At 43.0% G+C, this 20,758-nt stretch overlaps 1 protein-coding gene across 6 annotated transcripts in view; it reads right to left on the minus strand.

Moving 5' to 3' along the window:
* The window catches only part of C3H5orf24 (chromosome 3 C5orf24 homolog), a 122,353-nt gene that overhangs the window by 24,914 nt on the left and 76,681 nt on the right, over window positions 1-20,758 (minus strand). For 2 of the 6 annotated variants that reach the window (XM_040344760.1, XM_040344761.1), the window contains exons 2-3: window positions 4,620-4,864; window positions 973-2,120 (exon numbers count right to left, since the gene is read on the minus strand). In XM_040344760.1, coding sequence (XP_040200694.1) covers window positions 1,557-2,120; window positions 4,620-4,718 — 663 coding nt within the window. In that variant the 5' untranslated portion in view covers window positions 4,719-4,864 and the 3' untranslated portion in view covers window positions 973-1,556. Of the gene's footprint in view, window positions 1-972; window positions 2,121-3,948; window positions 4,163-4,619; window positions 4,865-18,594; window positions 18,636-20,758 lie in introns of those variants that run through there. The other 4 variants (XM_040344762.1, XM_040344764.1, XM_040344763.1 and 1 more) reach the window with 4 other exon arrangements.

Below are 20,758 nucleotides of genomic sequence, written 5' to 3' on the forward strand. Positions count from 1 at the left end.
GAAAAAGAGTGGATCCAAGCAAGACTTTTACTTTAAAAGTAAAGATTTGCATCTAAGTTTAATATCCTAGTATCCGCAAATTATTTTGACATATGGTTAACCACTTTTTAGGCTTTTTTTTTTTAATATTCTCAGTCTGAGCAGCCAGGTTTGTAACAGGTTTACCAAGTAAATTAACAAACTCCAAAATTATTGTTAATCTTCATTTGATTTGGGACTTAAGAGTGCAATAATGCTTAAAAAATGAAAAACAATGAGCACTGGGACTCCTTACTATGAATTTATTTCTATTTACCACTAAAACCAAGTAGGTATTTCACAAGAATAAAGGCTAGGCTGAAAATTACTCCTTTACTGTTTTTTAATCATAATCCAAAAAACATATTTAAGCTGAGTACACACCGCAAGTTTGTTTTTGTTCAACCAGCGGGCCGAACAAATAAAAACATACAGATCCCTGCATCCACACAAGCGCAGCTGATCAAATGCTGGTTTTCCAGCAGGACCATTCGACAGAAGTTAGTCTAACGATTGACTTCTGCTGAACAGAGGGCTACACACAGATCAAAATTTGGACAGTTCAGCAGGAACCAGTTTAATTTCAATCTGTGTGTACCCAGCTTTAGCCTAAAAGATCACAGATTATACTTTTTGTAGACTAAATTAAACAAAATTTAAGATGTTGACATGGATTACTGCACACCAATGTACTAAATACAATTAAACTGGATTGGTCTATAAAAAGTGGGTGAAATCATATTTACTTGTATGCCTGAATAAAAAATAAAAATAAAATACACAACTGAAATCAGATGGGCTCATATAGGAGGCATATCGTTTCCCCCCCCCCCCCCCCCCCCGACTTTTATATAATTTAGCTTCTATCTGGCAGAAAAAATTAACTATGACAGGACCTTGTTTACATGTATAAATATTAACTTTTTTTTTGTTTTATATATAAAAACACACAACTTTAAATCTGAAATGTTATACTGGTTTATATACAATACATAATTGCATTTTGACATATTTACACTATCCATTACACCTTTTGAAAGTGCTGTAAATATTTCAGAAAGACTTCAGAAATGATGAAAGAATAAAGCTTAAATACATGTACATGTCTATATGGTTGTTCTATCTTACATTTTTGGCTACATTGTATGTGGTCATACAGTGACAATGTGTTTGTATATTTGGTATTATTCTTTCACCTCTCAAGCTTCTTTTTCCATGTTTATGGCTGTTTTAGCATTTCATAACATAACTTTAAAATCACACACACATGAATTAATATTTTCTAAACTAACATTGCATGCAAAGTTTAAAAAAGCAAACTACCCCCTCATCTCTCAGCAAAATAAGTTATACAAGCCAGCACAGACAAATAGAAAAGGGCAATATGTATGCGAATGGTGCAGAGACACAACCTGCTACTATGCCATTTTGAAGTGTTATGCATTTGAACAGAACTTCTAGTCTAAAGTAATTTTGAAAGACAACAGCGTGATGATACAAGCATCTGATATTTTCTCAACATCCGTACTAAATGACTTTTACTCAACAGGGTGTTTGATATTGGTATCCACAACAGAATGGAGTCCTCTGTTAAGTGCTGTGGGGTAAGGAAAAGCTGCATTGTTACTTGTGTAACCTAGATTTGCAAGCCGTGATAGAGCTTTAATGCTACCTGGAGGTCTCCCTGGGCTGACTTTGTATCCTGCGGCTTTGGTTGTGCCCAGTGGTCTGCCAGGACTTGTCTTAAAGCCGGCAGCTTTGGTGGTCCCCAGAGGTCTCCCAGTGCTGGTTCGGTATCCTGCCAGTTTGGTGGTTCCAGAGGGTCTTCCACGCTTTCCAGACCTCCCAAGGGTTTTCTTTTTCTTTAAATCACTTTTTGTGTCCAGATCTCTGCTGGTTGTGGTCTGCAAATGTGCCTCATTTATAGTTTCTTGTGTCTGACAGGAGATGGACTTTTGGCTGACAGTATGGCTGTATTTGCTCTGCTGGGTGGTGTACAAGCCAAACTGTTCTACACTTCTCATGCTGTCTTGGCTGAGGCAAGAAGATTTGCCACTTCCACAAAAAGTCACATTATTGTTAGTGACAGGACGCATCATTTTCTAGAAAGACAAAACAATCAAAAATCATTTGTCTTAGAAACCACAACATCTTATAAATTATATACAATTACACACCAATAAAAATGTTCATTGTTCGGTTAGGCTTTTTTTTGTTTTTTTTGTAAGCTGGCCACGAATATGAAACAATTGTCTTAAATTGGATGAAGTTTCAGCAGTCTTTTCTTAATTTTACATGGGATAGCAACAGACACAGACCTTTCAAATGAGTATTGTTTACGTACAATATCACAAGGTGGCTTAAACTTCCAGACATTGTTAAATATTCCCTGGTAGCCTGACTATGCTATCTGACCACTTGGTCTGCAATACACCCACCTAATCAGATGGGCTGAGATTGAGCAGCTCCGGATTGTTCCTATACATATGAACTCTTTAAAATTATTCTAAAGGAATTTTTTTCTCCTAAATTAAAAAAAGGGTATACAGTACTTACCTGCTCTGACATGACACATAGCAGTCCCTTACCTCTGGATTCCCCAACTTTTTTCTGGTCCTCCATTACAGATATTCCGAATAGTAGCCTGTCAATATTACTCCATACAAGGAATGTTGGGTTATATTGTAAAAGTAGATTTTCCTTTTCTCCCTTGACATCTCAAATGACTTCATTCATGTATACCCCTTTCCTCCCTTCTAGTACTGAATGTATAATGGCCAGCCATTGGTTAGAACACAATCTGTTGCGTTTCAGCAACATCAACAATTCAGTTACAAATAAGCTTTTTTTTTTTCTTTTTCTTTTTTAAACATTATACATATATACTGTAACATTCCACTCAGAACCTTATTCACATATTTACAAATTAAACATTATGCTGAAACACTGCCAAATCTTCATTTGCTAATCTAACCTCATTTGAGAAAATTTGTCTAGAAGGACCTTCACGATAACATCTCATGAAAGACCAAATAGAAAAAAGCCATAGGTTGCACCCTAGATATTGAGGACTGGGAAGACATTTGGGATATCGCTAAAAACATCTATCAATATAAAAAAAAATGTATTGGTATCATATATATGCCTGAACTTCTCCACACATTAAACCCAGTATTACAGCCTATGTGTTGGCTTAAATTACTATAAGGTGTTTTCCTTGGTAGTGATTATATACATCCATTATAGTCTTTTATTTTATATGTGTTACATGTATATCTAACCCCCTGTAACAAAATTTACATGTATACCTTTAAAAAAAAAATATGTTTTTCAGTAAATAGAAAGTTTAAATTGGATGAAATTTGGGTAGTAGACACACCAGGCCAGTTAAACAAGTGATTGAGTGTTTTGATGTGCGTGCGCCCCCTGACACTGTGTCTGTGCCGACATTGCACATCTGTATCTGCTAGTAAAGGCTCCTCTTATCTTTATATTATGTTAAAAGCATGTATACAATCTTTGCTTTAGACATAAACATTTTATACTTAACCCCTGCACACCGACGTAACATATATGCAGCCTCAATGCACTGGGCTTTTTTACATAAGGCCTCATACACAGTATGTGTTTCTCCCTTTGTGCTGGGAGCATGCTGCAGGGCATGCTCCCAGCACAGAGTCCGTGATCTCACTGAGAGCCCCGGGCACTGTACTAAAGATCGGGACCCAGATCTCCCAACCCAGGTCACCTGATCGCTATGGTAGCCTCTAATTGGCTACCACAGTGATCAGTCCTTTTGAAGCCAGCCCCTGTGTTTTTTTTTTTTGAATGGTGAAGGAGGATACAATGGGGGTTATGTACGCAAGGCAAATTCACTTTGCACTACAAGTGTTATCACAAAAAAACTGATCACTTTTATTGGAAATCTGCCTTGATATTTTGTGCATCCAGAACAAATGGATCGGAAACACCTATGCAGGTAAAGGATTCAAGTGGATGCCTCAACAGATCAGAGTTGTTTTGGTGGCAAAAGGGGGACCTACTTAATATTAGATGGGCAGTCAAAGTTATGGCTGATTGGTGTTATGTATGAAACTACAATATATTCTATTTAAAACGAGAATATAATATAAAGCTTATAAACATATTCGCCAGCACACCACGGATCGTATAAAACGTCCAAAAGTTTTTATGCAAAGAAAGCATCACAAAAAATGCAACGTTTCGAGGCCACGCAGGACCTCTTCGTCTTGTCACTAACTTGTTCTGACTTGTCACTTGCCTGACGAAGAGGTCCTGCGTGGCCTCGAAACGTTGCATTTTTTTGTGATGCTTTCTTTGCATTAAAACTTTTGGACATTTTATACGATCCGTGGTGTGCTGGCGAATATGTTCATATGGTTTATTGTTCCAGTACCCAGCTGGTGATCGCTTCAGCACCCATTTTTGTATTTATGAGTCGTTTCTCCAGGAAGGTGTGCGATTGGAATATTAACTAAGACTATAATATAAAGCTTTCATCTACTTTAGAATAACTGAAGAGAATACAAATATTGGACATTGTTATCACAAACAATTGATCACTCTTATTGGAAACCTGCCTTGATATTTTGTGCATCCAGAACAAATGGATCGGAAACACCCGTGCAGGTAAAGGATTCACGTACATGCATTCCAGGCAGATCCTGACGTCTGAACATGACAATGCTGGTCGACTTATACTTAGAAGAAAGTCACAATATTGTACACGTCTGCTAATTGTTCTTCTAGTTAGGTGCCATCAGTGACTGGCCACATGCGCATAAGGGCAGCTGCCTTGAAGCTTATTAAATTGAGTTTCTTCCACCTACAAAAAGGAAGAAAAGGAAAATGAATTAATGTCAAATGTTTACAAAGATAAAGATGGCATTTATGATGCATATATTCAACTTAGAACACTGAAATAATGTTTTGTCAAACAAACAAATTACCTATAGTAAAGCCTAATTCCAGGCTGCCATTTTTTCAGCCCCCCAGGGGTTGAAAAAGCAAGTCTAACTGCAAAAATAATTTTCAGTATTGATCTGTCCCACACAGTGCGTTTCTCAGTAAATTATTCTCCATCTTCTGGGTTGCATGACTCCTGACATCCCTCAACCCAGAGCATTTCATACATACTGCGTATGCAGGACTGCACGAGTCACCACCCAGGAGGTGTAACCATGAACCTTTCATTCCCAGTGTACTCGTACAGAAAGAAGCACTGATGTCAAGAACCTAAAGAAGGGTGGATTCACACCTATGCATTTTTTGTGCTTTTTGCAGATTTGCACTACAGTCCATTTAACATGGTTTCCTATGGAACACGTTCTGTAGAACAAATCTGCAAAATGCAAAAAGCACTAAAAATGCATAGGTGTAAATCCAGCCGAAGAGTTGAAGAAGACCCTGCATGGGCAAATGACTGGCCCAAAGAAAAAGTATGTATTAAAACTAAAATTTGCTGTTCGGGGCCACAGTGGGGGGGAGGGGTGAAAGAACTTGTAAGAGCAGTGATTTATTGCCCATGGGCTTTTCCCCTCTTTTCTCTATAATCCACAGAGAACACCTGTCAAGGGACAAGCTGAAGGCTTGGCCCGCTTGTCAATACCCTGCATGGTCATGCCCATCTGTGCAGGACTAGGCATGCATAACTGATAGAAAGAGGCCAGTGCACGCTTGTTCGTAGCGCATGCCTGTGCGCACTGATGTACGCTACGTGCGATAGATCTTGGTGGCCTCTGGCCTTTATAAGGATAACAATTGCTCGTAGACTTTGCAAACTGGTCTTTAGCTCCCTGTTGCCATTTGTAAAAAATAAGAAATCGTAAAGTGATCTCTCTCTAATAGTGATAAGATATGTGTATGGGCATTATAAATGCAAGAAATTGATGCCGATGTGAATATATAACATAGAAATTAACATTGGAAACCTCCAATACCAAAATGTAATACATTTTGAAAAGTTATAAAACCCAGGTTTTATCTGGCAGCTCAGCTAGATCTTAGTTCTTTAGGAACAACACGAGAATTTATAGACACAAAAAAGCGTCTATATGGTATATGCGCTGCCAAAACCGTTTAAACTAAGCAGCCGACACAACAAAAATAGATCAATTTTGTAACAATAGAACACAAAAAAAACAAAAGTGTGGCGCTAAAAAGAATTCTAATAACAAAAGTCCATATGATAAGACAATTTCAAATAATGAATAGACCAAAGTCCACAGTGTAATCAAATCCCTGAAGAAGATGAAGAGCAATAGAATACAGGCTCCTGAAACCGTGGAAAATGGGATAAATATCTGCTTACCAGATGATGAGACTCGAATAGGTGTATACCTATAAAGTCATGCAGGCTTGTGAGGTTACAAAGAACCTGATGTCATCCGTTGAGGGGAAGAGATGTATACTGCAATAGTCCTTCCTTCTGAGTGGTGCCGATTATACGATATCCATAAAGGTTTCTCAGATATTGGAATCGATGGTTTACCAAAGGAACATTAAAACACACATAGCGTGATACTGCGTATGGTTCAAAATGTATTAAAATAGTAAAAATTTACACTCACGTGTGACCGGAGTAATAAAGCTCTTTGTACAAAAAACTGGCAGAAAAGGTCAGTGTCTTCTCCCGACGCGTTTCGTTCAATAGAACATCGTCTTGGGGCACTGACCTACTGCCAAAATAAGCCAGATATATAAGCATAGATGTCCCCTACCTTAATTCGAAGTTCCGTCTGGGGACATGTTGCGCCGCACCTGAACGGGTCTCCACTTCCGGGTTGGAACAGCATGGAGTCGCCGGCGTGTGTTCCAGGCCTCGGTCTGAAAACGAGGCTTGGAAAGAAATGGAACGCACGCTACGCGGAAAAGCGCGAACCAGGGCAAGGGGCGGAACGTGAACACGCTGAGCAACAGCGTGAGAAACACGACGTGACTCACGTTCAAAATAATACTGAACTATCAGAGCTGGAACGCAGTGAGGACACTATGCGCTTCACAGACGAACGACGTCATCTAACGTAGTATGAAGCCTCCAATAGAGGCGCACGGTAATCATGATAAGAAGCAGAAACCGCAACACAAAAGGTGGGGACATCTAGCGATTAAATAACAAGATTGCACTTAATAACCAATTCTTAATACAGTTAAGTGTAATAATAGTCACATATGCACATGAATATTGGGGTGCAGAAAAAGTTAAAAAATCTTCAAGATTGAAGATTTTTTAACTTTTTCTGCACCCCAATATTCATGTGCATATGTGACTATTATTACACTTAACTGTATTAAGAATTGGTTATTAAGTGCAATCTTGTTATTTAATCGCTAGATGTCCCCACCTTTTGTGTTGCGGTTTCTGCTTCTTATCATGATTACCGTGCGCCTCTATTGGAGGCTTCATTCTACGTTAGATGACGTAGTTCGTCTGTGAAGCGCATAGTGTCCTCACTGCGTTCCAGCTCTGATAGTTCAGTATTATTTTGAACGTGAGTCACGTCGTGTTTCTCACGCTGTTGCTCAGCGTGTTCACATTCCGCCCCATTGCCCTGGTTCGCGCTTTTCCGCGTAGCGTGCGTTCCATTTCTTTCCAAGCCTCGTTTTCAGACCGAGGCCTGGAACACACGCCGGCGACTCCATGCTGTTCCAACCCGGAAGTGGAGACCCGTTCAGGTGCGGCGCAACATGTCCCCAGACGGAACTTCGAATTAAGGTAGGGGACATCTATGCTTATATATCTGGCTTATTTTGGCAGTAGGTCAGTGCCCCAAGACGATGTTCTATTGAACGAAACGCGTCGGGAGAAGACACTGACCTTTTCTGCCAGTTTTTTGTACAAAGCGCTTTATTACTCCGGTCACACGTGAGTGTAAATTTTTACTATTTTAATAAATTTTGAACCATACGCAGTATCACGCTATGTGTGTTTTAATTTTCCTTTGGTAAACCATCGATTCCAATATCTGAGAAACCTTTATGGATATCGTATAATCGGCACCACTCAGAAGGAAGGACTATTGCAGTATACATCTCTTCCCCTCAACGGATGACATCAGGTTCTTTGTAACCTCACAAGCCTGCATGACTTGATAGGTATACACCTATTCGAGTCTCATCATCTGGTAAGCAGATATTTATCCCATTTTCCACGGTTTCAGGAGCCTGTATTCTATTGCTCTTCATCTTCTTCAGGGATTTGATTACACTGTGGACTTTGGTCTATTCATTATTTGAAATTGTCTTATCATATGGACTTTTGTTATTAGAATTCTTTTTAGCGCCACACTTTTGTTTTTTTTGAGATCTTAGTTCTTGACTGTGGCTCCATAATGGTGACCGCAGGCTGGAATTGACTCTTGCTTAATAACCACTTGACGACCGCCACACGACGATATATGTCGACAGAATGGCATGGGCAGGCAATTGGGCGTATATATATACGTCCCTGCCTCCGAGTGGGTGGGGGGGCCGATAGGTGCCTGCAGCGGTCACAATTGTTCCAGGAGCGATCCGAGATGAGGGGGAGGCCACCGATTCATGGCCACCCCTCACGATCGCTCCTGGCAAATCAGCTTCTTCCTCTGCCTGTGAATTGTAAACACAGGCAGAGGAAGTGATGTCATCTCTCCTCGTGGCGGTCTTTTCATCCGGCGATGAGGAGAGGAAGACATCTTACAGTCAGTGCACAACGGTACACAGACACCAGGCACACAAAACACCACCCAGCGCCCCCCCCCCCGATCACCTCCTGCACCCCCAGTAACTGTGTCACTGTTTGCTGTGTTAATTTTTTTAGTGATCACAGCATTTGGTGTCATTTGTGACTGTAAAAAGTGTTAGGATAGTTAGTGGTAGACCCCTTTAGGTGTAGGGTACCCCCCCATATAAAGGATTAACCCCTTGATCGCCCCCAGGTAACCCTTTCACCCCCTGTGTCACTAAGCAATCTTTTTTCTGATCGCCGTATTAGTGTTGTGGGTGACGCTAGGTAGCCAGTTAGTTATTTAGGTTCACCGTCAGGTTTTTATAGCGTCAGGTACCCCAATTTACTACCTTATAAAGGTTTTAACCCCCTTATTGCCCCCTAGTTAACCCTTTCACCTGTGATCACCCTATAAGTGTTACGGGTGACGCTGGTTACTTAGTTTGCTTTTCATAGCATCAAGGCACCCACCATTTATTACCTAATAAAGGTTTAACCCCCTGATCGCCCAGCGAGTGATATCAGTTAGGTTTTAGTTAGGGTTGTCCCGATACTGATACTAGTATCGGTACCGATTCCGAGTATTTGCGGGAGTACTCGTACTCCCGCAAATACCCCCGATACCCAAATAAAATACTGCCACATCCCCCCCCCCAGCCGCCGTCGCCGCCGCCACCGTTTCCCGCCGCATCCCCGCTGCCGCCGACTGGTTAATACACGGGGAACATTACAGCTTTGAACAGCTGTAATGATTCGCGCTGCATATAGACACTCCCCCTTGCTCGGGTGAACTGTCCAATCCCGAGCGAGGGGGAGTGTCTATATACGGCGCGAATCATTACAGCTGTTCAAAGCTGTAATGTTCCCCGCGTATTAACCGTAGCGGGGGCGGCAGCGGCGGCGGCGGCGGGGATGCAGGTAAGGGACATATGGCTGGATATGGGGGGGAGACATGGCTGCATGAAACAAATGCTGCTCTACAGCCAGTGCTTGGGGATTGAACACTTGGGTGTACAAAATTGAAAATGCTTGTCGGAGGAAAAATAACCTTTCAGCAAACTTAATAGCATAGGTTTGCCTGTTTTTGCTGTGCAGATACTGACAGATGCTACTCTAGTCTGCTCTTATCACCAGCTCCAGTTTTATAAGAAGGGGGAAAATGCTGAAAGGAGACCATGACATTAAAGGTGTTTTAAGGGTAAATTAAAATAAAAAAATAACAAACATGTCTAGACTTGCCTACTCTGTGCAAGGGGGGCACTTGTGCGGGCTTATATTCTATACATCTGCTTTATACAGAACACCCCCAGATGGTTAAAGGAATTTAGATTTCTTGGAAGTTTCAGAGACTTATAGCTGGCTGCATATTGAAAGTGAAAGCAATTATTAATAACAGAGTTACAAATTGGCTGGTGTATTATCAATGATATAAGTACCTTTAGCTTTGCCTCAACCTTTGCTTCTTTTAGCTTGCTTACTTGAAAGGCAATGATGAGGAGACAGCTAATACTGTGGAACCCCACTGTTCTAAATAGTGTATTCCACAGAAATACTGGTCCCTCTGTTCAGAGGTTCTCATCTGTCTTCTGTGACATAGGGCACTTGTACAGATGGTGACCTTTTGCAAGAATAAAAAATGTAGGGCCAAATTCTCAAAAGAGATACGCAGACTTAACTGCTGTTCAGCCTGCGTATCCCTGTGCCTAACTTTGGAAACGATTCTCAAAAGGCTTTTTCCAAAGTTAGGCAGAAAATCTGACATGTGTAAGACACTTACACGGTCAGATTTTAGGATGCAGTACCGCATCCGCCACTGGGGGCATTTCTCATTGAAATGCAGCTTTGCGTATGCAAATGAGGACTTAAGCAGATTTTCAAAGCATTTCAGCACTTTGATTTCTGCCTAAGTTCCGAATTTGCCGGCGCAAAACTAGGGCTGGTTTTATAATGTGGAAAGTTAGCCAAACCTTGTAAAGGCCCATTCCAGCGACGGCATTTGGTATGCATTCCTGAGGGAGAACTCCACGGCAATTTTTAAATTCAAAACCGGCATGGGTTCCCCCCCAGGAGCATACCAGGCCCTTAGGTCTGGTATGGGTTGTAAGGAGACCCCCCTCCGCCGAAAATTCGACGTAGGGGGTCCCCCTACAATCCATACCAGACCCGTATCCAAAGCACGCTACCCGGCCGGTCAGGAATGGGAGTGGGGACGAGCGAGCGTCCCCCCCCCTCCTGAGCCGTGCCAGGCCGCATGCCCTCAACATGGGGGGGTTGGGTGTTCTGGGGCAGGGGGGCGCACTGCGGGCCCCCCCACCCCAGAGCACCCTGTCCCCATGTTGATGAGGACAGGACCTCTTCCCGACAACCCTTGCCATTGGTTGTCGGGGTCTGCGGGAGGGGACTTATCGGAATCTGGGAGTCCCCTTTAATAAGGGGGCCCCCAGATACCGGCCCCCCACCCTAAGTGAATGGATATGGGGTACATCGTACCCCTATCCATTCACCTGGAGGCAAAAAGTAAAAGTTAGTAAACACACAACACAAGGCTTTTTAAAATAATTTATTATTCTGCTCCGGATGCCCCCCCTGTCTTCGTTATTAGCTCAATTAGCAGGGGGGGCTTCTTCTTCCGCTCTCCGGGGGTCTTCCACTCTCCGGGGGTCTTCCGCTCTCCGGGGGTCTTCCGCTCTCCGGGGGTCTTCTCCGCTCTCCGGGGGGGGCTTCTCCGGACTCCGGGGGGCTTCTTCCATCTTCTCCCCTCTTCCGCTGTTGACTCGGCGAACCCCGGTTCTTCTGCAGATGTCCGGTGCCTTCTTCTTCAGCGCTGGCTGCCTGCTATGTTTGTGTGTTAGCTCGATTTCTAACAGGCAGCCAGCGCGGTCTTCTGTGGCGTCAGGGTCTTCTGGTCTTCTCCCCTCTTCCGATGTTGCCTCGTCGCCTGTTGTCGCTGTAATGATGGAAGCGCGCCTTGCATCACATTTATATAGGCATCACCGTCCCATCATGCTCCGGCAGGTACCCACGTGGTGGGTGCACGTGGGTAGGCACCCACCACGTGGGTACCTACCGGAGCATGATGGGACGGTGATGCCTATATAAATGGGATGCAAGGCAACAGGCGACGAGGCAACATCGGAAGAGGGGAGAAGACCAGAAGACCCTGACGCCACAGAAGACTGCGCTGGCTGCCTGTTAGAAATCGAGCTAACACACAAACATAGCAGGCAGCCAGCGCTGAAGAAGAAGGCACCGGACATCTGCAGAAGAACCGGGGTTCGCCGAGTCAACAGCGGAAGAGGGGAGAAGATGGAAGAAGCCCCCCGGAGTCCGGAGAAGCCCCCCCCGGAGAGCGGAGAAGACCCCCGGAGAGCGGAAGACCCCCGGAGAGCGGAAGACCCCCGGAGAGCGGAAGAAGAAGCCCCCCCTGCTAATTGAGCTAATAACGAAGACAGGGGGGGCATCCGGAGCAGAATAATAAATTATTTTAAAAAGCCTTGTGTTGTGTGTTTACTAAATTTTACTTTTTGCCTCCAGGTGAATGGATAGGGGTACGATGTACCCCATATCCATTCACTTAGGGTGGGGGGCCGGTATCTGGGGGCCCCCTTATTAAAGGGGACTCCCAGATTCCGATAAGTCCCCTCCCGCAGACCCCGACAACCAACGGCAAGGGTTGTCGGGAAGAGGTCCTGTCCTCATCAACATGGGGACAGGGTGCTCTGGGGTGGGGGGGCCCGCAGTGCGCCCCCCTGCCCCAGAGCACCCAACCCCCCCATGTTGAGGGCATGCGGCCTGGCACGGCTCAGGAGGGGGGGGACGCTCGCTCGTCCCCACTCCCATTCCTGACCGGCCGGGTAGCGTGCTTTGGATACGGGTCTGGTATGGATTGTAGGGGGACCCCCTACGTCAATTTTTCGGCGTGGGGGGGTCTCCTTACAACCCATACCAGACCTAAGGGCCTGGTATGCTCCTGGGGGGGGAACCCATGCCGTTTTTTTCTTTGAAAATTGGCATGGAGTTCTCCCTCTCAGGAATGCATGCTGAGCGACGCTGACATTTTTTTTTATAATTATTTGTTTTCCCGGCGCGTCTTTTTTTTTCACCCGTCGCAACTTTAGTGTCCCGTCGAAATTCTCAAAGCCGACCGGCGTTAATTACGTTCGCGCGCTGCACGTCGGGAAAATGACGTCACACGCATGCACAGTACGGCCGGCGCGGGAGCGCGCCTCATTTAAATTTTAAACGCCCCCAGGAGAGGAGGACCGCCTTACGACGGCGGCACTTAAGTTACACAGCGTGTAATTTCTACCTAAGTGCTTTGACGATCAAGCACTTAGGTAGAAATTTTAAGTCAGTGTAACTTAACTGCTGAAATTTAAGTTACGCAGACTTTTTGAGAATTTGGCCCGTAGTGTACCTTTTTTTTTCCCCCTCTGATTAATTTTGTATTTGTAATGCATGCTATGTGCCACCTAAAAGTATGGTTTTATTTTATTATCATTCTATAAATGAATGGAAGTCTTATTTTGAACAAAGCAACACCATGCAACAAGCAATATACTGTAGATCGGTGCACAATTAATTGTGCTCAGCCAACATTGCAGCTTTGCTAAATTAAAAAAAGTCTACCTTATTAATCTTGAATATGGGGTTAAAAAATTCCCAGCAGCTGCATTTATTAGGCTTCTTATACTTATATGGACTGCAGCCTGTTGTCACTTTACTGTGAGTGGTGCAACCTCTCTATAATGCTCCATTGTGTGGAGGCAAGACAAGTGTGTCAGAACTATGGAACATACTGAATTGCATTTTCAGCAGATTTGGGTCAATTCAGAAGAAGGGGGTACAATGTGACAGTAGCTACGTTGCAATTGTCATAAAGTGAAACTGAGCTCCCAAGTTATTTTTTATGTTTTAAGAATATATAGAAATTACCAATACCTCTAGTCTCATAGTTTATCTGAAGTGTGGGAGCCAAGACACTGGTGCTTCTTGACTGCTAGTCTTAAGCCTGGTTCACACTATAGGTTTTTTCCATTCCACCCTGCGGGTAGAATGAAAAAAGAAAAAAAAAGAAAAAACAGTCAGCTCCATGGGGGGAGACATGGCTGGATGGGGGGGAGACATGGCTAGTTGATCAGCGGGGAACTATACAGCTTTCATTTCGGGACACGGCTGCATTTGTGGGGGACACATTTAAAAAAAAAGTATCGGTATTCGGTATCGGCGAGTACATGAAAAAAAGTATCGGTACTTGTACTCGGTCCTAAAAAAGTGATATCGGGACAACCCTAATGTCAAGTAAACGTTGTTGAAGGACTATAGCAATATTAAAAGCTAATGGCTACAGAGACCTGACGTTTCTTCGTTGTCCAGACTGTACTAAAATGGAAGTCTGCTCTATTAAATATTAATAAACAAGCACTGCTCTTGCTATTTGAGTAATAAGACAGCTTGCAAATACTTTCCTTCAGCAAATCTCTACCTCCTTTTTGCTAGTAATCACTTATCTCTGCAGGTTTTATATTCTAAATATAACATTCCTGAACAAGTTTAAACCAGAAAAAAATAAAAACAATACACAGCCACCCTGAGGCTAAACTTGGGTATTTTTTTTTAAAAGCCTCTACATGATTAGGACTCCTCTGAATAAGAGGGGGGGGGGGGGTCCACACATTTTACAGTTTCTGGATTTTAGTGAAGAAGTCAGCTGCATTCCTAAAAATAATCTACAGGTAGTCACATATGGAATGATATTGTTGTCTGAATGTTTTGGGCACAGCAATGTAGTTGGGGGATCTTGGGAGTTGTAGTTCTGCAGCATGCCACAAGCACGTGATGTGAAGTACAGTGCGCTTGCAGAACCCCTCCCCCTGGTGGCATGAATGAATTTAACAACTGGCAATGAAAGTGAGGTTAAATAGTGTTGATCGGTAAGGTAAATAAAATAAAAACATGTATCTAAGAGCCGGTTCACACTGGGGCGACCTGGGATCCGACTTCAAGTCGCCCCAAGTCATGCGGTCGAGAAAATGAATGGAAGTGAATGGGAGCCGTCTTAATGTACACTACTGAAGTCACTCAGACTTCAGAAAAAAGGTTCCTGTACTACTTCAATCCGACTTGTAGGCAACTTGTACCCATATATTTCAATGGAAGTCGCCTCAGAAGTCGGATCACTGTCCTAACTGAAGCAACAATACAGGAAGATGACATACATTTCTCAGGCAAACCCCTCCCCCCCTCGCTCCCACAGAGCTGATTGTTGTTTGATTGGCCACTGGAAAGCCTCCTGTCCTGGAGGCAACTTGAAGTTGCCTTGTAAGTTGCCTGATGATTCATACTCAAGTCGTGTCCAAGTTGCCTCCCAAAGTTGTGCTAGAAGTCGTGTTGCCCCTGTGTGAATGGGCTCTAAAGCAAATTTTCTTTTAGAATTGGACACAGTTGTGAGGGGGTAGAACCTCTGTCAGTTTTTTTTTTTTTTTTTTGCTGTCTAATGATGGAGAGATTCACATTCTCTATTTGTCCTGGTAACCTTTGTCAATAGGAGAAAACAGGATAAAAAATCCAACATTTTCAGTTGTTACAAGAACACAAAGTGAACATATTCCAGTGGGGGCATTTGGTTCAGTGATAATGGTCTAAAGGGGAATTTACCTCACATTGTGAAGGTTTTTTTCTCATTTTTGGTTGTTCCTACAGGTCAAAAAGGGAAGAGAAAGTGTTGCAGATTGACAAAGGGATTATTCCAGTCAGGCTTCAGGAGGTACGGAATTAGCCTACACCTAAAGCAAGGGCATTATTCAACTTTAGTCAGAGCTCCACAGTTTGTTTTTATCTACCGACACCACTTATTTGCATGGGCAGTTTTTGAGGAAGGTGAACTAACCCTTTAACAGAGGAATCCTAAGGCTCCATTCACACCTAGGCGTAGGGCGTACAGGCGTTTTTACAGGCGATTTTTACCGACGTTTTTGTCGCGCGTATATGCGCGTATGCGCGCGTTTTCGCACAGTGGCATTCGACGTTTTTGTACTTTGTCTTTTTCCATATTAGCCAATAAGAAAAATGATCATCCCTGACATCACTTGTTGCTCTCCTAGGAATTTTTTATTCCTCTTCCTGGGATTTCAGCAACACAGGCGTCAAAACGCTTGTACAAGCGCGTGTTTACGCGCAATACGCGCGTATCAGGCGTTTTACATTGACTTCAATGTAAAAAAAACGCTCAAATACGCGCATATCGCGCGCTAGGAGCGACAAAAAAGGGTCCGGAACTTTTTTGAGCTACAGGCGTTTAGGCGTTCAGATGTGAACCATCCCCATTGCCTTTCATTACTTTTCGTCCCTCTGGCGTTTGTGCGCGTCGCGCTACAGGCGTAAAAACGCCTAGGTGTGAATGGAGCCTTACTTTGTAGACATTTTCTGTCACTAGTATCTACAGTACATACAGTATAGTACATATGGTAAAGAGAAATATCAATGGGACAACATTGCTTTTACTGCAATACTCCCCTCCTCTCCGACTTTGTCATTTACAGACTAATGCCGCGTATACACGATCTGAATTTCCAATCTTTTTCTAAACACTGATGGAAAAAAGTCAGAATTTCCGATGAAAAAAGTCAGTCGGACTTTTTTCATCAGAAATTCTGACTTTTTTCCATCAGTGTTTAGAAAAAGATTGGAAATTCCTATCGTCTGTGTGCAACTCCGATGAAGAAAAAACCCACCCATGCTCAGAATCAAGTCAACGCATTGAACTTCATTTTTCTCGGCTCGTCATAGTGTTTTACGTCACCGCGTTTTGGACAGTCAGAATTTGGTATGACAGTGTGTATGCAAGACTGATGGAAAATTCCATCGGATTTTATTCCATTGGAAATTCCGATCGTGTTCGTGCGTACGCTGCATTAGAACGACCACCACTCAGAGCTTCACCAAAACACAAACTTGTTCTCACCCTGTAAAAAACACTTCCATCACAACACCTTGGGCTCACATGAAAAAGCTGCAGAGAATGGCACTTATGTCACTAAGGACAGGGGGTATATATATATATATATATATATATAAAACTCAGTGTGTGTATGTATGTTCCAGCATCACGTCCAAACGGCTAAAGATATTAACATGAAACTTGGCACACATGTTACTTATATGTCAGCAACAAACATAGGATAGGTGGTTTAACCCATACCCACCCCCATTTGCCATGGTCGGGGTTTTCCTTTAAAGTCCCATTCAACTCTATGGGAAATACATGTTACTTCATAACTTCCAAACGGCTGTACATATTTCGATAACACTTGGTCTTTATATGTCCACTTAAACTATAGGATAGTTAATTTATCCCTTAACTACCCCCATTTGTGAGGGTCAGGGTTTTTGTTTAAAGTCCCATGCAAATCAATGGGAAATGTATGTTCCCACATAACTTCTGTACGCCTGGAGATATTTCAATAATACCTGGTACACATATTACTTATATGCCAAATAAAAATATATGACAGTTAAATTAACCCTTACCTACACCCTTATATAAAAGATGGGTATATTTATATTACTATGATTTTCCTCCCCAAAAGGTTAAGATAGGAAGACCGGGCAACGCCGGGTATTCAGCTAGTATAATATAAAAAACACTGTTACTATGTTAAGTATGTATTGTATATTAAAGGGACAGTAAAGGTTCATGTTTATTTACCTTAATGCATCCTATGCATTAAGGTGAAAAAACATCCGACAATACCGGCCTCCCCAGCCCATCCCCCCCCCCCTTGTTTTACTCACCTGAGCCCGTTCACCTGCTACGCTCTCCACTGACGTTGTCTTCGCCGCTCAGCCTGGCCGTTGATTGGCTAGAGTGGATGGATTGAAAGCAGCGCAGCCATTGGCTCGCTTTGCTGTCAATCCCATCCAATGACGCGGCGCACTGGGGGCGGGCCTGAGTGATACAGTAAGCGGCCAAAGCCACCGGCTGTATCACAGGAGCGCACCCGCAAGAACTAACCACCATGCGAGAGAGCTCTCATGAAGGTGTTTAGTTCTTGCGGGCAGGAGCAGAGACAGGCGCAGAGGGACCCCAGAAGACCAGATTCGGGGCCACTCTGTGCAAAACGAGATGCACAGTGGAGGTAAGTATAACATGTTTGTTATTTTAATTTTTTTTTATTTGCCTTTACAACCCCTTTAATAAATAAATAGTAAACATGTGACGAGTTGAAAACCAAACAAAAATTCTTGGTTGTTCGTTTTTCACATCATTAGTGTGCTAGCTGCGAAACCCGATTTTCGTGCTGCAATCGAAAGTGCCTGATTCAACATGCTGAATTCTGTTTGAAAAATGTTCCAATCAACAGAACTTTGGTTTTCTACTTGTCTATGGTGGCCTAACAGTGTAAATTGCAAACCCTGTGCAAAAAGGAAACTCATCAAAACACAATGATCCCCTATTACTAGAACAGTGCTTAGCTTAAAATTTCCTCTGTTCATATCTGGTATACTTTTATTTTCCACTCACAACAGAGAAAATAGATCAGATAGTGTAAAATTTTCTTAAGATCATTTATTGACCACTTAAAGTGGAGGTTCACCCTCAAAAAAAATTCTGACATCACATGGAGTCGAGCCATCCTACCGACAGAATGCCGGTGTTTTTTTTTTTTTCTCAGCACATACCTCGTTATCACAATTTTCACCTCCCGGCAAACCCGCGGGACTGGGCGTTCCCAAGCACTGCCTGTGATTTTTTGAGGGTGAACCTCCACTTTAAGCCCCAGAAAGATTTGCCCCCATAATGACCAGGCCATTTTTTGCGATACGGCACTGTCGGTATAACTGACACTTACCCGGTCGTGCGATGCTGTACCCAAACAAAATTGACATCCCGTTTTTGCCACAAATAGAGCTTTCTTTTGGTAGTATTTGATCACTATAAACAAAAACAAAAAAAGCTAAATGTTTTTACTTTTTGCTATAATAAATATCCCCCCCCCCCCCATAAATATAAAAAAAAAAAAAAATTCTTCCTCAGTTTAGGCCGATATATAGTCTACATATTTTTGGTAAAAAAATTGTAATAAGCGTATATTGAGTGGCTTGCACAAAAGTTATAGAGTCTACAAAATAGGGGATATATTTATGGCATTTTTTATTATATTTTATTTTTTTACTAGTAATGGCGGTGATCTGCGATCTTTAGCAGAACGGTGGACAGATCAGATGCTTTCGGGACCATTGACATTTTTACAGCGATCAGGGCTAAAAATAGCCACGATTACTGTATAAATGTCAATGGCAGGGAATGGGTTAACACTAGGGGCCGATCAAGGGGTTAAATGTGTGTCCTGTTTGTCCTAGGGAGTGATTTCTAACAGTGGAGAGATGCGACTGCCTGGAGGAGGAGACTGATCGCTGTTCATACTTAGGCCCCTTCAACACGGTCGGACCGTTCAGGTCCGCCTGTCAGTTTTGTCGGCGGACCTGAACGGCTGCTCCATACATCTCTATGGAGCATCGGATGCCAGCGGTGACATGTCCACTGATATCTGATCCAATAAAATCAGACGTATGGCGATATGTCGCCATCCGTCCATGGCGGATTGGATCGGGTGAGATCTGATGAAAACGGACATGCTGTCCGTTTTCGTCCGATCTCCCTATAGGAGACAGCGGCGCTGGACAAGAGGGACCTGTCACCCGCCGGCTCAGCAGAGAGATCCCCCGCTGAGCTGGCAGACTCCGTAGCGACGGATTTACCTCGCCTGAATGAAGCCTTAGTATGAACAGCAGATCGGTCTCCTCTCTGACAGAACGGAGATCTGTCTTTTTACATTGACAGATCTCCGTTCTGTCTCTCATGAGCGATCGCGGGTGCCCAGCAAACATCACGGTCGCCGCGCACCCCTAAGGGTCTTAAAAGCAACCATCATACAGCTACAGCGATTTGCCAAGGGGAGCCAACCAGTATAACTGCATGAGGCTGGTCCTCAAGTGGTTAAACATAGAAACAATGCACTCACTGTACCTATGCTCAATAATCGTCTTGGCTTACAGTACATATGCACATAAAAACCCTGCCAGGTGAAACAGGATTTGGCCCCTATTGTCCACCGCATTTCACTATCAATTACATTTAGAAACATTCTTCTTACCCCTACACTCCTGTATGTTGCTGAACACATTTGTGTGCCAACCAAGCCCCATATTTTGAAGACCTTAGAGGCCACAAGGTAAATTTCCCAAACTTGCAAATTAATGTCTTAATTCAAAAATTTACATCGGGGCACAAATACAAATTTTGCCATAATGCCGCCATTCTCTTCCAACACAATTTACAACATATTAGGTGGTGCTAAATTAAGTGCTCTGACTGTATATGCCTCCTGTTCTGTGTGTGATCTGAGCTTGTGTATACTGTGACTCCATTCATACCTGAGCATATAGATTTACTGGCATTTATTTGTTTAAAGCTTTTTTTTTTTTTTAAGAGTTTTAGAAGTGTATTACAAGTGCTTTACAGCTTCAGATGTTTTTGTTTAGCCAATAGAAAGCACTAGGGGGAGGAAATTAGAAGGTGGGGAGCTGCTATTTGAGCGTTTTGGGAACAAAAATATAAAAATGATGGTCCATTAATCCCATTATACACTTGAATCATTAAGGGCACACGTTGCCAGGAATTATCCTGTGTTTGAGGAGTGTTTGGAATGCACAACAAACACAGGATAAGAAAATCCCATTGACTTAAATTTGGCCGTACACATGGCAGTTCAGAGGCTCCATTTGACCTAGAGTTTCTCTGAATGCACTATGACCTACTGTGCTTTTCAACTTTAGGCAAAGCAAGTCAAACGCAGCCTTTTCTTGTCAAACGCTGTGTTTTCCATTCAAACGCATGCATTTGCGGTTGAATAGCAAAGACAGTGCTTGAAACGAACACCCGTTATTAAAAATCCCTTTTTTAAGACTCGTGATAACAGCTTACCTGTAAAATCCTTTTCTTGTAGTACATCA

This window comes from Rana temporaria, chromosome 3, assembly GCF_905171775.1.
Source record: "Rana temporaria chromosome 3, aRanTem1.1, whole genome shotgun sequence".
NCBI classification, from domain to species: domain Eukaryota; kingdom Metazoa; phylum Chordata; class Amphibia; order Anura; family Ranidae; genus Rana; species Rana temporaria.